We start from the raw sequence: 18,292 nt of genomic DNA, 5'->3' as shown, positions 1-18,292 counted from the left end.
CCCCAAAACCCTCAGACGCTTCGGAGCCGGAAGCAGGGGGGGGGGACCAGAACGAACAGAAGGGGATGGACGAGGAGGTGCGGACTGAACCAGGATCGAAGTGACCCCCACCCCCAAATCCGGGTCTCGAAAAGTAAAGCGGGGCAGCCCCGGGGCATCCGGGTGAGCAACCAACCGAGCGCGTTGCAACAGACGAAACCTAGACTGCAACGCACACGCCGCCTGTACCCTGAAGAGAATCATCAGAGGATTGGGTAAATTGAGTCACAAGCAAGCAGCAACACTCACAGGACTCAGGGTCGAAAGTATCACCGACCCAACAGGCAACGTGGCAGAGGCAAAAACAATGAGGGTCACCCTGAGACAAGGGGACCGAGCAACCCTCAAACTCGCACACAGCGAGTGGGGACTCCAGGGTCACATCCATCGAACCCACGCACCCCTTAGAGGATTCCCAGGGTCCTGAGCGTTTACTTTAAGAGGACTCGCGCTCAGGTAGTCCCAGGCAGGGTGCTGCAAACCAACGCCCAAAACTACCAAGCGAACTTCTATAGCTGAACCCCAGGGACGTGTACACTCACGGGGACCTAGCAGGGGGTGCCACCGAGGAGAACAGTGGAAGGGCAAAAACAAACTGAATAAAATGACAGAACCCCCCACCAGGCAAAAACAAAAAGAAAAACAAAACCCCGCAAGAGGACAGCGAACCCCAAGGAACAGAGCCGGCCGCTATGTCGGGAATGCAAGCTGTGCAGCACCCTGCGCCCCTACCAGTGCAAACTGCCTCTTACCTGCCGGTAATAAGGGAGAACAGAACACCCAAGAGCCCAACAGGCAGCCGAAAAACCGAAAGGTAAAACAGACCAGCAGAGGCAGACCCCGAGGAGCCTGTGGAAGGTGGCCCCAAGGACAGTACTTACAGGGCACCTAGGGAAGGCAGCCCTAGGCGCATGCAGCCCGAGTACTGAAGATAACTCCTGGCTCTCGCACCCACAAAACCAACACCACACGCAAAGCACAGTGCAGTAGCGACACCGGAGCCAGAGCACACGACCATCGCCTATAGCATCAGCCTCAAGAACTGAGGTGTGGGTAGCCGGCGTGGAGGGTCTGGGGCTCCCTCTTCCCCCTCCCGGGGAGGGGGGAGCTGCGCAGACAGCGGCGTGGCGGCGTGTGATGTCACACTAGTTTGCTTGTTTTCTGTTGGGGAGTTCTATCCACTAGTTCGGCTTTTGGTAGCAAATTTTAACCAGAATAGGGGTTTGTTTTGAGGCACTTACCTTTCTGGGTGCCTGTTCCGGTCGATGGCAGACATAGAATGCTTCCAACCACACGGGGGCTTCTATAGGCCATTGCTCCCCTTGCCTCTCTGAGGGAGCCCGGTTCTGGCTGTGGTCCCCGGTAGGCCTAAGAACTCCATACACATGACTGATGCCAAAGTCTGACATTAGCATATCAGCCTGGGATAGCTCCGGGGAGTCGACGGGGCTCCCCCCAGAAATAAGGTACTAAATCTAAAGGAATTTTGTAAATAAATCAGTACTTTCTGATCACAACATTTCTGCACAAATGCCAATAATTATAAATGCCCTTCAAAGTACAATAATTTAATTTTGCAACAGATGTTTAACAAAATGTTTTATACTGTACCTCAATAGCAAGTGACTCATTTTATTATTAGAAACATCTATACTATAGTACTACATTTTGAAACCTAATAAAAATATTTCATACACAAAATGCTTTCTTATTTTCATGTTACATTAATCATCATTCTACTTTTTCAAATCCTCATATATGTTTACTCCTTAATTTAACACTTTAGTTCGGTAACGATGCAGCATTGCGTCGCCAATTTAGTAGATGGACTTCCGGTAACGACACAGCATTGAATCGGCGGCGGCGGCTTCGGGAGGGGAGCGCAGCGGTTTTGGACATTGTATGCATATACTGTACTCCTGTAGGGAATTTCATTGTGAATACATTGATACCAAAATGAAAGACCTAGGACCAGAATTGAGGTAACAAAGTTGAAAAGAGTATACCCATTTTATTAGCCCTCACTGGGGTTACTCTCCATCACTTTCTCCGTTTGCTGTGGGTGGTACGCCAGGCTTTTGGACTTTATATTTGCATATACTCCTGTAGGGAATTCTGTTGCGAACACAATGATACCAAAATGAAAGATTTAGAACGAAATTGAGATGTCCAAAGTGAAGAGAGTGTACACATTTTATTGTTCTTGTGGGCTCCCGGGTAACACGCTCTCACTTTCTTGCTGGGCTTTTGGGCTTTATATGCATTTAGTCCTGTAGAGAATTCTATTGCGAACACATTGATACCAAATTGAAAAACCTAGGATGATAATTGAGATGACAAAGTGGAAAAGAGTATATACTTTTCAGTATTACCGCGCTCTCTAATGTAATGAGAGGCGCCTTGGGGTGGCGCAGTTCTCTCTTTCTGGTCCACTTTCATCTTGTTGGCGGGTGGAGTGTGCTGCGGTTTTTGACATTATATGCATATACTCCTGTTGTGAATTCAATTGTGAACACATTGATACCAAAATGAAAGACCTAGGACGAGAATTGAGGTGACCAAAGTGAAAAGAGTGAACACATTTTATCGCTCTTGCGCGCTGCTGGGTTGCACGCTCTCATTTTCTCTGTTTGTTGCGGATGGTACGCTGGGCTTTTGGACTTTATATGCCTTTAGTCCTGTAGGGAATTCTATTGCGAACACAATGATACCAAATTGAAAAATCTTGGACGAGAATTGAGGTGACAAAGAAAAGAGTTTTGAAAAGAGAAAGAGAAAATACTTCAGAATTACCGAGCACTCCCGTGAAACACTGAAACCCACCTGGGGTAGTGCGAGGCTCGCGCATGCAGTGAGCCAAAGTATTAACATCTGTTAAAGCACAGTACAGTACTGCATTTAGTGTTTATATTATCTTTTAAGCCTCTGTTCAAAATTTGCATTTAATAGCAGCATTTCCCCACCTTGTCATATTCTTTCCAACTTGTTTGATTATTGCATTTACTGAGAAATACTATACATATGGGTCCTGCTGTGCTTGGCTCACCAGCCAAATTGTGAGCCAAGTTGTGAGCAAAGGACCTATGTCCTTTGCTCACAACCATGGATCCTGGGTTTAATCCATGAGTGAGACAGTTGGGCACGTTTCCTTTGACCTGAAGCCTCTGTTTACCTAGCAGTAAATATGTACTTGGGAGATAGGCAACTATTATGGACTGCTGGGAAAGGTCATCAGTAGTTTGTCCTGGGAAGGGGTGGAGGGGAGGGAGAGAACCTCAATACATCAAGAGCTCTCATGTCCCTTGAATTTGGAAAATCAAATGTGAACAAGTTGATCATCACCAAAACTGCTATTTCTCACTTTTATAACGTGAGGAGGCACCCACTAAGGAGGGATGAAAAGATATTATAAGAGTAAAAATTATTTGGCTTAGCCCGACTTTTCACAGGTAGAATAAGGGTAAAGTAAATCTTATTCAATCACACAAAACATACATTCGTTGCAACGTTTCAGCTTTTATCATAATCTAGGAGTTTCAAAACATGCCACAAACATATCTACCACAAATCCCATCATATCCACAGAGGTCAGCCCCACAACGTAATGGAGAAAGAGGCTTTTGGGCCAGTTTCTATCATTTAATTATTTTGGTGAATATGTTTACTTTCACCCTAATGGAATTCTTTCATTTCTACCTTCCCTATGGTCACACTCATCTATGCACAAAAATAAAACAAATTCCAAAAAATAATTTTACATTATGGAATTATTAATTTGTATGCAGAAAATAAGAAAAACACGAAAATAAGTGAATATTTATCGTTTCACTGGGTGGAGGCACTCTGTAAGTCTGCATCTGGCACTTGCCAACGCCTAGTGCTTGACTTTGCCGACGCAAAGTCAAAGTCCTCGTGCCAGTGATGTTCGGGAGTATGCCGATCTTTCGGCTGTCTTTGGACAGTTTTCAGACTTGGGGGTTTTGGGAGTCGGTCACGGTCCTGGCCGCCAGGTCTCTCATGACCGTCCTAGATCCTCTGCGACTTTGTGCTGTTTTGAGGCTTCTGAAGCAGAAGGCTGTCTTGTCAGGTTGCGATCTGCGGAGCTGCCGCCACCCAGGTTCTTCCCCATTTTCCTTCCTTGTGGGTTTAGGAAGCCTGTAAGCTTTAGGAAGCTTACAGGATTCCCCACAGAAAACCAGCCTCTGACTGCAATGAAATGCCAGTTTCAGGGTGAACCCTGGAGGCTCCTTGACAATACTCACTTCCCCCCTCCCCCCCTTCCCTGGGGTGGAGCTAATGAGCGGGGAGTTAATTGGAAAAAAGTTTTGCTTGTTTGCTTGTGTTCTTGGGGAGTTCTATTGTACTTGTGAGGAAGTAGGTCATACTTTCCAACCAGGCAGTAGTCTGTTTTGATTTGCCTTTTACCTGGTCAATGGTAAGATAACATTCTTTAAATGTAAAGTGTTCATGGGCCATTGCTCCCTTCACCTCTCTGAGGGGGCCAGGTTCTGGCTCATAGTCCCTGGTAGGCTTACAAGGAACTCTGTGACTGATGACACTCAAGTACTATGGCACTTCATCAGTAAGATAGCTTCAGGAAGCCTTCAGGACTCACCCAGAAACTGGCATTTCATTACATTCAACCCTAGTTATTTTCACGGGTCAAGGTAAACTCCATTACATCCACACAGACCCATTATATCCATATTTGCATCATACATGTAAAACCCAGATAATAATTTTTAAAATCTTCATACGATGATAACCATATTACCCTGTGAATCAACAATTGACGATAACTGCTGTCTAAGGGTTATATGCTATACACATATTTGTATTTAAATTTTCAATGTCCAAGAACAAACACGTCACTCATTACACTCATAGTATTTAAAAACATTCCACCATCTCTATATATGCTCATTACTTTCTACAGACCTTCCCTAGTTGCTCTGCTATATACTCTTTCAAAGTCCTTAAATATTCTTCATCACATGCTTCCTCCACTTGCCACCTAAATGCCGCTATCTGACCAACGTGTTCAAGTTGTTTCATATTTTACTAGCTATGCAAATAAAAATCTATTTTTTGTGCAAATATATTCACATTTTCTTGTATAATACTGTAATTTAGTAAGAAATCCAAACCTACATTCAGGGGCTGGCAAACTCACCTCAACATATGGATAAAATCCTTTTGTTCCCAACTGCTTGAAATAATTTCCAGTATCAAAACACATCTTGTAAGTTCCTTTCACAAAGGCCTCTTGTCTGAGAAACTCTCCTGCACGCCCATTATCATTTGTAATTCTGTGAAAGAAAAATTTCAGTGACCACATATTTTTGCATATACATACTGTCTTTCAGTACTGGTCTATGAAGAACAAAGAAATACACTTTTTGTATATGATCTGGTGCAAATACACTAGTTCTTGCAGACCACATCTAGGGATCCTGGCAAAATTAACACACAGTAGTTTACAATATTATTTAAAAACAAGCATGAAAAATTAGCCATCTACCCAAATTTACCTGAGGGCAACTAACACTCGAGTAGCCTTGACAAGGACAGGAAGCAGACAGCTTGTCAAAAGTCTCACCATTTGCCCTGATGATTTTTTTCAAACTGGATTTTAAAATTTAACAGTTTTGGCATTTATGGCATTGGAGGGTAGCAGTTCAATGGGTTTATAACTTTGTAGGTGAAAAAGTATCTCCTGTTTTCAGTCCAATATTCTTCAACAAGCTTGTTAAGCTTGAAACTGCTGCTCCTTGTTTGTGCTACATCTGACCTTTTGAAAAAATTATCTGCATCAACATCCTTCAAATTGTTCAATATTTTAAGTTTCAATGAGATCCGCCCTGTCATCTCTGGTTTGCAGTGTTTTTAGCCCTGAGTCCCTTAACCATTCCTGAAACGAGAATTGACTTTGTTCTGGAATGATTTTTGTTGCTCAGTGATGTACTTTCTCCAGAGCAACTATGCTCTTCTAAAGATGAGGTCTCCATACTTGAACACAGTAACCCAAATAAGGGCACACCAGAGATTTATACAATTGGATCACTACCTTCTTTTCCTTAAAGTCAAAGGTGCGCTTGAATATTCCAAGGGTTTGGTTAGCTTTTTTTTTACCGCTGCTCCCATCTGTTGTGCAACTTTCGGTGAATGGTGGATTTTGACTACCAAGCCCTCTTCTTCATCAATCTGTTACTAGGTAATATTATTAATTTAAATGTTAATCTTAAATTTGTTGATATTAAAATGTACTTGCCAGGCTTCTGACCATTTGTGGAGTTTATACAGATCTCTTTGTAAGGCTTCAATATAATTTTCATTTCCTACTCTACCCTAAATCTTTGTGTCATTTGCAACTTTGATGATGTGCTTTGTAATATTCTCATCAGTCACTGATGTACTCACCTACTTATGCTTAAGGGGATTGAGCTTCGGTTCTTTGGTTAGATGTATATGACGAAAAGGGTTGGCCCCAAAATGGACCCCTGTGGTACCCCATTCACCACATTTCTCCAGTCAGATTCATTCCCATTTAGCAAATCCTTTGTTTTGCTCGTTTTAACCGTTGTTGTACCCATTTTTCTAATTTTCTACCATTTATTCCAAAAGCTTGTAATTTCCTTGCCAGTCTTTCATGTGATACCTTATTGAAGGCTTAGCAAAATCCACGTATATTACATCCACCAGAATTCATTTGTCCGTGTAGCTGGTTACCATTTCCAAAAATATAAGCAGGTTTCTAAGGAAGGATCTATTTTTAAACCAATGTTGCATCGATTTTACAAGATTGTTTCCCTCCCTCAGGCTTCTCTCCGTGAGTTTGCAGATGTGTGTGGTCATGTATATTGGATGGTAGTTTTCTGTTGAGCTCTTTCTGACGTTTTTTAAAATAAGAGGTGACATTTGCATATTTTTGATCTGCGGGGACTAAACTTGGTACAGAGATTTAGTGAAAAGTAGTTTTGGCAGTAGGTATAGTTCTTCTGCCAGTTTTTATTGGACTTTGGACTGAACTCCATCCACACCTGGGGCTTTTGATTTTTTTCTAATTTATTTATTTATTTATTTATATATATACAAGAAGGTACATTGGGATTGTGAGGATACATAGCATAGTAATTACATTCTTGTAAAGCCACTAGTACGTGCAGTGTTTCGGGCAGGTCCTTAATCTAAGAAACTTATAAGTAGGTAAATACTTGCAAAATTTATAAAAATGATAAGTTACATAGCATGAAAAAAATAAAAGATGAGAGAAAAATTGTAGGTATATTAAAGCGCATAGGTAGCTCAGAATGATTGCAATGACAGCTTGAATGGTAGTTTAACAAAACTTAGCAGGCACAATGCAGCATATGGCTAGCACAAAAGAAGACAGCAATGAACACAATAATAAAGTTGTTTGGATTAAGTACATAAAGATTGGGAGATTGGGTAACACTAGATACAGAGCAAGTTTAAAGCTCAGTGTAAGAAACTACGAAGATGAAATTAGGTACTTTTTGTTTTTGTTTTTAAATGAAGCAAAAGTTTGACAGCTTTTCAATTCACTATGGAGTGAGTTCCATAGACTAGGTCCCTTAATTTGCATAGAATGTTTACACAGATTAAGTTAATTTAACACTGCTCTCCCTGATAATATTGCATGTAATAAGTATATCCCATAATTCATTCTCTTCACTTCCTTCAAACATTTGTGTAGGTGATGGGATGTAAAATATTCATTCAGGGTGTTTGCTGCCCTTTTATCATCCATTTTAACTTAGTCTCCTCTTTCAAGGGGTTATGCCAAGTCCTTTGCTTTGGTTTAACTTAATATATAGACATAAAAAGATTTTGGGTCTTTCTTTATGTTTTGGGCAAGTTTTGTTTCAGTTTGCTTTGGCTGATCTATCCTGGGTGGCTGAGTTTAGTGCCCTTTTATATACAGAATCTCATAATCAATCATGTTCATTGTGGATTTATACCTTATACAGAGGTTCTGCTTAGTTATCAATGCTTCTTTTACTGTCACCCATCTACTTCCCTTTTTCTTTTCTTTCTCCTCTTTGGCATATAAGGGTCCCAGTACTACAGTTGGGTTTCTTGTCGACACACAATCGAGAATTCTGGGTTCGCATCCCAGGCGGGAGACAGAAATGGTGGGGCACATTTTCTTTCACTTAATGCCTCCGTTCACCTAGCAGTGAGTAGATACTCAGGAGTTAGTCAGCTTGTTGTGGGGTTGCATCCTGGGTGGGGCCAGTAATTCAGCTTTGGGGAGGACCTCGATAAAAGCCAAACATGTATGAATACACTCTGGCTTCCTGTCTCCCAACACAATGAATTATTATCATGAATTATAACTATGAATTATATTTTTGAATGAGTAATGTAATGACCTTGAAATTTGTCCACTATGCTTCCATGCCATGATCACCTATAAGCTCCCTTCAGGTGGTGTTTTGCAGTTCCTCTCTCAATCCTTGATAAGTCTCCTTGATGGTAATCAACAAATTCATCATCATGGACCTTTATGTGGGTTACTATATTTGTAATCCATCTTAGAATATGGTTATCATATGAGGGGGGGTTAGCTTTTACCCTACCTGAATTTGATCAATCATGCCCTCTTCCGATGTTAGCACAAGATCTAGAATGCTGTTATCTCGGGTGGGCTCTACCACATGCTGTATAAGAAAGGAGTACTGTACCAGGTCTAGATATTGTTCTTCTTGTGATGATAGATTTACCCAATCTATGGTCTCATAGTTAAAAGTCCCCCCCCATTATTATGGCTTGGGTTTCTGAAGCCGCATTGATTTCATTATGTAGATCAGCAACTTCCTCTGCTGCTGCTGCTGTGTCAAGTAGTAGCAGAAGTAGCCTTGCATGACGACAAAGAAGCAGCAGCCTTGCATGGCTACAAAGCAGAAGCAGTCTAACATGGTGACAAAGTAGAAGCCGCTTTGTGTGGTGACAAAGCAGAAGCAGCTTTACATGGTGACCACGCAGAAGCAGCTATGCATGGTGACAAAGCAGAAGCAGCCTAACATGGTGACAAAGCAGAAGCAGCCTAACGTGGGTGACAGAGCAGAAGCAGCTTTACATGGTGACAGAGCAGAAGCAGCTTTGCATGGTGACAAAACAGAAGCAGCTTTGCATGGTGACAAAACAGAGGCAACTTTGCATGGTGACAAAACAGAAGCAGCTTTGCATTAGATATTCAATAAATACAATGAACATTATTTTGTTTCAAGCTTCTTCTTTGGATAATAATAATACTATTATATACTGGTAGATGTGATATCAGCAACTTGTAGTGAAATGTATTATATAAAAAGAATGGTTTACCAGAAAAGTTTTGTTTTTTAAGTGCTTTATATAATCCAGGGTTTCATTTAACTTACTTAGTTATCACTTCCTGCCAGACACTATCTTGTAACCTATGCAGAGAGATGGTCATATTGGCCGCTGGCCTTCCAGTGGCAGTGTCCAGCACATGACTTGTCAATGGATTGTCTGACATATTAACTTTTGACAGAAGTAGAGATGATGCCTGGAATATTAGTCCTTCAGTAAATACTGTAGAGTACAATTACTTTTTTTTTTTTTTTTTTTAGAAAAAATGGACAAAATTAAGATGAGTTGCAAGTTCAGGCTAAATGTTCTAGTTATGAGCACTATGGAAATTTTGTTATACTTATGGAAGGATAAGCAACTGACAAGACAGTTCTAGTGACAAAAGTATTTTATCTGAGATTCGTGAAAATGAAAATACAGTACAGATAGATATCTTTAAACTTAATAATAGCAATGATAACTTAGAAGCATTTAAAAAGTTATGCAGATAAAATCTTGTATTTAACAAGAAGACTGGTTTTAATTTAAAATTTTAAACAAATAATACAGTACCTTCGGATTTAGCAAATTTAACAACCTACGTATAGCCCAACACAGCTCGTCGAGTGGATACTGTATATATTGTTCAGTGCAGCTGGAACTTTTTAAATAAAATTTTCTAATAAATTTCATGAATAGCATCAACATACAATTTCAATAATTCCTTATGGAAAGGCAGATTGTCAGAAATGTAAAAAAATTTAATTTTTATCAATCTTTTTTTTATTTGTTATTTTATTTATATACACAAGAGCTCTTACATTCTTGTAAAGCCAGTAGTGCACATAGTGTATTGGGCAGGTCTTTAATTTAAATTTTCCCTGGAATATGATCTGCCAATCATTTAAGAACCAGGTACCCATTCACTGCTGGGTGACCAGAGGCGTACAGTTAAGGATTGGCACCTAGTCAATCCTTCCCAGCCAGGATACAAACCCATACCAAATCGCTCGAGAAGCGAGGGGTAAGTGGGTTACCACTGCGCCATGGGGACTGCTTACAAATAAATAAATAAATAAATATGTTTATTAAGGTAAGGTACATACATACAAGTGACGTTACATTAATGGATTGATATATAGATAGAGCTAGTACATACAATGCCTAAAGCCACTATTACGCAATGCGTTTCGGGCAAGAAAAACATTAATATCTAGAACTTAATACTAATTGAGCATAAAGAATAAAAAGTGTTTGAGAACAAATACAAATAAAGATAAAAAAAAGGGGGAACATGACTGAAAAAGCAGCACAAATACAATAGGATGACAAACAGTGTTGATTAAAAAAAAAAAAATAACAGACATGGGTTGACAATAGAGGAGTGAGGTAGGTTACAGGGAATTTATTAGGTAGTGTTTAGTTTTTATCTTAAACTGGTTGAGAGAGGTACAGTCTTTAACATGGTTGGGAAGGTCATTCCACATTCTGGGTCCCTTGATTTGTAGAGCATTTCTAGTTTGATTAAGTCGTACTCTAGGAATATCAAAACTGTATTTATTTCTGGTGTGGTGCTCATGGGTTCTGTTACAACCTTCAATGAAGCTTACCTTTACACTAAGAGAAATGTGTGGAATATTTCACATTTATCATACTTTTTTTTGTGTGCAAATATGTGAAGAGATGTTCCAACATTTGTGGTAAAGAAAAATAAACACATTTGGCAAAATCAAAAATTTTACAAAACACTTGATAGTAGAATGGAATCTTGAATAGGTCAGAATGGGTCCAGTTACAATTAACCCTTTCCATCATGGATACACTTCACTGATATTTTTTTTCTATAAATTTAAAAAGGTTTGAAGAAAGAAAAACAAAATCCCTTTTGCCAAGAGTATTTGAGCATCAGCAGAGATCACTGTTCTCCACAGCTGTAACAGTTCATCAGCCGACTACTGAAACAGCGCGCCACCAGTGTCAACACACTCATCACAGGGTAGCAAGCAAATGCTTCATATATAAATAATCGGCAATAGATCCTAAACTTCTACCCTATGCCTAACTATACACAGAACTTTAATATGTCCTAATATTAATACATAAATGAGAACAATCCTTTTTTTAATATACAATATATACAATTTATGAACACATCCTGCTAATTTAATGAGCCTGGCCTGCGGACATGATGGTGTAAATTTTTTATTCATAAAGTAGAGATTTGATGCTTGCATGAAATTATTATTGGACTTTATAAATGAGGATAGGCTGGCTAATACATAATAACCTGCCAATAATAGGTTTTCAAGAACCAGAAAAGAGCCTTGTCAAAGGCTTCAATACGCAAATTCCTGTTAGTAGGGTCCCGGTAGTAGTCGGGTTTCTTCTCAACTTACAATCAAGAATTCCGGGTTTGAACTCTGGACGGGACAGAAGCGGTTGGGCGCATCTCTTATCACCTAATGTACCTGTTCACTTAGCAGTAAATAGGTACTCAGGAATTAGCCAGCTAGTTGTGGGGTTGGATCCTGGGAAGGGTCAGTAATTTGACCCTGGGAAGGACCTCGATATAAGCCAAAGATACACTGTGTATACTTACTGCCAGCCTGTCCCTCGACAAAACAAATTATTACATTATGCCCAAAATGCTGTGCGTATTAGTAGATTTGGGCATAACATATACAAATCTAGAAATCCAACATTCTGCTTATAACTCATTGTATAAATAAACATTATCATTATCATATAAATTGACCATACCCCAGACTCCATGTATGACTAACCCGTCCTGTGAGATGGGGATGTTAGTTGAAACTCTTAGCTAGCTTTTTATGTACATTTTGTAATCCTCCAAATAGAATAACGTAGCAGCACATTTCTGAACATATACATAAGTTTGTTAATTAACAAAAAAAATACCCCCTTATACAAGCTACCCAATCATTGCCCAATTTCTGCATGAACGTATTGTATAATAATAATAATAATAATAATTTTTATTTAGGTAAGGTACATACATAAAGAGATTTTACAAAGTTTGTTGGCTTTATAGATAGAGCTAGTACATACAATGCCTAAAGCCACTATTACGCAAAGCGTTTCGGGCAGGAAATAATTGTTATAATATAGGATATATAATATCCTATATTATAACAATAATAATAATAACAATATATATTCACAATAATATGCGTACAGAGAACATACGAGTAATATGCAATTTCAGGGAGAGGAGTTACACATACTAATTACTAACTAAATAAATAAGTAAAAAAAACTAATGAAGCCACTATTACACAGAACGTTACCCGCAAACCTCTAAGTGCACTATTAACTAACCTTTCTTTTTCCTTCAAAATGATTCTGAATTACTTTGAGTCGAGAACATTCACAAGTCATCACTGGTGTATGCTGTCCTTGGCCCCTATACTGAGTGCCTGCGGGTGCCTGCAGGTGCCTCCAAGCAGCGCCCGCTCACCATGACGTGCTGTTAAGGGTCTACCTATGTTCTTACCTTTTCAGACACACAATTTGTTCGTTTCGTATATATATATATATATGATTTGGTCAATTAAATCCATAATGTAATGTTATTAATTGTTAAAATCTCCTATTTAACAGGCATATAGTTATTAAATGAAGTTAAGTGATGTGATAGGAGATAATCCGGGATTCATAAGAACGCCGCCGACCAGCGTCAACTACAATAGTGCACAGTTGAAGGCTCACAAACACGATCGAACGCACAAAACACTAGACTTTAGATAGTTTTTGGGTAAATTCCTATTTACATTTACTGTGTGTTAGTTTTACTTGTATATAATAGTATGTATTAAAGGAAAACGCCTAACACGTAATATTAATTAATAAAAACCAAGTCAGAAGCAACATGCCTTTCTCCACGTCTCCACCTGTCTTTAAATATCGCTTTGATTTATGAATTTATTTATTTATTTATTTATTTATTTATTTATTTATTTATTTATTTATTTATTTATTTATTTATTTATTTATTTATTTATTTATTTATTTATTTATTTATTTATTTATTTATTTATTTATATGCAAGAAGGTACATTGGGGTTAAGAGAGAACATAGGAATGATGTTGATTTTACAATCTTTGAAAGAGTTCATTTCATATGGTCTCCATCTCATGTTGGCCTCCGAATGTATGATAGAGCTGATACGTTAGCCAAAGACTCTGCATTTAAAAAAGACGTTGAGTGTAACCTTGGATTGTCAATGAGCAATCTGAGAGCAGCAGTACACCGAGAACTTCAACAAGATCTTGTAGATCTGAGGCAAAGTGAAATCGACACCAGTAATTCCATCTATCATCATACTATCATGCAAGAGGAGCCACACATCTATGGATCATCCAATAAAATCAGCAGACTTCTAGATGTTACTACTGCTCGGCTTAAACGCGGTTACAAGTATCTCTGGGAATTCTCATTATCCGCCGATGTAGACCTGACCAAATGTAAACTGTGTCAACAAAATTATTCGCACACCCTCCGTCACTATGTGATGGAGTGCGAAAAGATACGTGAATTCAGAGACAATTCTATAACGAATGTTCCAACGATTTTTTTTATTAATTAATACATGAGGTACATCTGCATTTGTGCAGCTACCCTAGACAGGCGATGAGTCACAATAACGTGGCTAAAGTATGTTGACCAGACCACACACTAGAAGGTGAAGGGACGACGACGTTTCGGTCCGTCCTGGACCATTCTCAAGTCAAAAAAAAAATCAAAATCAAATCAAATGTTTATTTAGGTAAGGTACATACATACAAGAGATTTTACAAAGAGTGATTGATTTATAGTTAGGGCTAGTCCATACAATGCCTAAAGCCACTATTACGCAAAGCGTTTCGGGCATGAAAAACTTAAATGACTAAAGCTTAATACTAATTAAGGATAAAGAGTAAAATGAAAACATGGAATGAAAACATAACTGAAAAAGCAGCACAAATACAATTCTGTCGACAAACAGCGCTCTTTAAAAAAAAACAGACATTGGTTGACAATAGAGGGGTAAGGTAGGTTACAGGGAATTTATTAGGTATAGCTTCGTTTTTATCTTAAACTGGTTGAGAGAGATACAGTCTTTAACATGGTTGGGAAGGTCATTCCACAATCTGGGTCCCTTGATTTGTAGAGCATTTCTAGTTTGATTAAGTCGTACTCTAGGAATATCAAAACTGTATTTATTTCTGGTGTGGTGCTCATGGGTTCTGTTACAATCTTCTATGAAGCTTTTGAGGTCAGGATTGGCATTACAGTTTAGCGTTTTATATTATGTATAATACACATGAGAGAATGTGCAGTGACTTAATGTCTAACATATTCAGAGACTTGAGTAGGGGTACCGAGTGATGTCTGGGGCCAGAGTTGGATATTGTCCTAATAGCAGCTTTGTGTTGAGTAATTAGAGGACGTAAATGATTTTGGGTAGTAGAACCCCAAGCACAAATACCATAGTTGAGATATGGATAGATGAGGGAGTAATAGAGAGTCACCAGGGCAGGGCGGGGTACATAATATCTGATCCTAGAAAGAATGCCAACAGTTTTTGAAACTTTTTTTTATATATTTAGAATGTGTCCCTGGAAATTCAGCTTGTGGTCAATGAGAATGCCAAGGAATTTGCCATCTAATTTGTTACAAATTTGGGTATTGTTTATTTTGAGATTTATTTGATTAGAGGATTTATTGCCAAACAGAATATAGAAAGTTTTGTCAATGTTAAGGGTGAGTTTGTTGGCAGTTAGCCAAAGATGGACTTTATTTAGCTCAGTATTTACTGTGGCATTTAGAGCAAGGGGGTCAGGACTGGAGTAAATGAAGGTTGTGTCGTCAGCAAAAAGAATTGGTTTGAGGTGTTGGGAGGCATTTGGAAGGTCATTAATGTAGATGAGAAAGAGGAGAGGGCCAAGTATGCTGCCCTGAGGAACACCAATGTTGATGGGTAGGGTGGGAGAAATTGAATTATTCACAGAAACATACTGGAGCCTGTCAGTAAGGTAGGATTTGAGGTATTGCAGGGAGTGTCAATTGTGAGAATGGTCCAGGACGGACCGAAATGTCGTCGTCCCTTCACCTTCTAGTATGTGAACTGGTCAGCTACCCTAAACTATATGAAGTGGAGTACAGTGTGTCAAAAATATTAACTAGGTGATGCTAAAAAATCCCCATCACACAGGATGGTTAGTCATACAAAGGCATGTGATAGGCAGTCTGCACTGACAGACTCCGGATGCATTTTGAGGATATCATCAACACAAGAGTGAATAAGGTAGCAGTGGTAATAAAAGTCCCCATCTCGCAGGATGGTTAGTCATACAGGGCCATATGTTTAGTAGCCTGCACTGGCAATTTTGGGTACACTGTGAGGATGTGTAAATATATCATTCAAAATGATCTGCTATCAGAAATTTTAGCTAAATATCCCCAGTTTGCTAACTGTAGGTAGTAACTAAGTGACTGTAACCTATCCACCGCTGCCCACTGGATGGGGGGGAAGGGGTGCAGGACAAACATATCAACTGTGACACTAACTCTCCACATATGTCAGGTGCTCAATTTAGAAACTATACTTGTGATCGATCTCGAACCCATTGATGATGTGACGACTTATATTGAAATTTGTAACTAGCTCATCAAAATTGTAACTTGCTTAGCTAAATGAATTGTGGGGTTCAGTCCCTGAGCCCATTATGTGCCTCTGTAACCCTTTCCACTACCGCCCACAAGATGGGTATGGGGTGCATAATAAATGAACTGTGTGTGTTGTAAAGCTACTAGCACGCATTAGCGTTTCGGGCAAGTCCTTAAACTAACAGATAATTTACAGTAGAATTGACAACAAATGTTTATAGGTACTTTACAGCTTTACTTTACAAGTACAGGTGCAGGTAATTTTAAGCAGATAACTTACAGTAAATTACATTAATAAATTACAGTTCCCCAATATTAGTACTTAAGACATATCTTCAAACATCGTCGTCCCTTCACCTTCTAGTGTGTGGTCTGGTCAAAATAAATTACAGTAAGACTTACAATTTTTTTTTACAGGTCAACAAAAATAAAGATTAGAATAATAGACAATGATAACAAAACACTATGTTTCAAACTCACACTGTATCTTACACTTTATCTTTAAGTTTAAGTTAAGACATATCTTTACCAGGTTAATCACCTCTGTCAGTTTATATTGTAGTTACATCACATTACTTTTTATCACATACAACATAGCCAAAAAAGTCTCAAAAACGGTCGGTATACCTTTCTAAAATCAGATATGTGTTGTACTCTGCTCTCCTCTCATTATACTACGCGCTAATCTATCCCTATCTTACATACGATATCTGTGCATGGGGTTCAACCACTGCAAATTACCTCAAGTCCATCATCACCCAGCACAAATCTTCTATCAGAACTATGAGAAACTCTGTCTTCAGACAACACACAGCCTCCTGTGTTTAAGTCCCTTAACATGCTATAAACATACACTCACTCCACACATTCTCTTGTGCTATTTACATGTACAAAACCTTGCTCCTATATGCTCTGAAATCTGAAACTTTTCCTTGATAGATGTAATAGAACCCTTGAGCACCACACCAGAAATAACTATCTTTTTGATATACACAGAGTCAAACTAAATCTGTGCCAACATTCCATGCAAATAACAGTACCCAGTCTATGGAACTCACACCCCAATGAATTAAATAATTGTCCAACTTATGCCTTATTCAAAAGTAAAACCAAAAAGTAACAAATTTTATCCTCATAGTTTCCTTCCTTGTGCTTCAAACTCACACTAGCTGTAATTATGCTACCCACTTCCCCAGTATTAGAACTTAAGACATACATCTTCACTATTGTAATCACCTCTGTCAATTTATATTGTAGTTGTATGTTGATATAAATATTTGCTACAATATATCTATTCATCTTACACGATCTTTTAGATAAAAGTTCTGTCGGAAACGCGTTGCTTGTTAGTGGCTTTGCAAGAAGGTAAAAATTACCAATATTATGGAATCTCACAAACTCATTGTACCTTGATGAGGAGGTACTCATCGGAGGTACAGGGGGGGGGGGACACCCATTGTACCTCATTGTACTATAAATAAATAAATAAATAAATAAATAAATAAATAAATAAATGTGTGTGTGCATGCACTTAAGAAGAGGTTCCATCTATTGCGGCAGAATTTAACATAAAGCTCACCAAGTAATATCACAGGTTCAGCCCGTCTTCCAAAAATGGAGAGGTAAATATAACAGCCCCATAAGTGCAGGAATTGTAATTATTTACACCTAGTATTAAATCGTACTGTCAAATATATTGCGAATATTTGAGTTTACCTGAAAAGCTGAATAGAAAACCACGGCCTAACCTAACCTAACGGTTAGGTTAGGTCGTGGTTTTCTATTTTTAGGTCGTGGTTTTCTATTTTTAGGTCGTGGTTTTCTATTTTTAGGTCGTGGTTTTCTATTTTTAGGTCGTGGTTTTCCTACGTAACCAGGTTAGGTAGCCAATAACATTTTTGTATAACAACGATTATATCCTAAAAATGTTTCGTAATCACTTAATTAACAATTTAAAATGGTTGAAAATTCACTTTTTGGGTAGATTGGAGTTGAAAAAGAATGCCTTAAACCAACCCGTCCTCGACTCAAGTCCATTACATTCAGCGGTCAACCCCACAGACGCATTCATAAATTTTAACATGCTGTTCATTCAAAACGGGAATTTTCGCAAGTATAAATTAATATTATAATATATTAGCATATTGTGCATATATAGGTATAGGATAGGTTAGGTTAGGTGTTTAGGTTCTGTTGGCGATTATTTGTATTTGTAGTACGTGGGTGAAGCATTTATAGCGTTGTGAT

At 38.7% G+C, this 18,292-nt stretch overlaps 1 protein-coding gene across 2 annotated transcripts in view; it reads right to left on the bottom strand.

Annotated features, from left to right (window-relative positions):
- LOC123754902 (5-hydroxyisourate hydrolase) overlaps positions 1-12,893 on the bottom strand; it is a 30,949-nt gene extending 18,056 nt beyond the window's left edge. Inside the window, exons 1-3 of one of the 2 annotated variants that reach the window (XM_045737233.2) lie at positions 12,715-12,893; positions 9,444-9,592; positions 5,213-5,348 (exon numbers count right to left, since the gene is read on the bottom strand). In XM_045737233.2, coding sequence (XP_045593189.1) covers positions 5,213-5,348; positions 9,444-9,592; positions 12,715-12,774 — 345 coding nt within the window. In that variant the 5' untranslated portion in view covers positions 12,775-12,893. The remainder of the gene's footprint in view (positions 1-5,212; positions 5,349-9,443; positions 9,593-12,714) is intronic. The other variant, XM_045737234.2, reaches the window with a different exon arrangement.
- Positions 12,894-18,292: the final 5,399 nt, after the last annotated feature.

This window comes from Procambarus clarkii, chromosome 28, assembly GCF_040958095.1.
Source record: "Procambarus clarkii isolate CNS0578487 chromosome 28, FALCON_Pclarkii_2.0, whole genome shotgun sequence".
Classification (NCBI taxonomy): domain Eukaryota; kingdom Metazoa; phylum Arthropoda; class Malacostraca; order Decapoda; family Cambaridae; genus Procambarus; species Procambarus clarkii.
The sequence above is the reverse complement of the archived record's forward strand: the minus strand, read 5'-3'. Positions and strand labels throughout refer to the sequence as shown.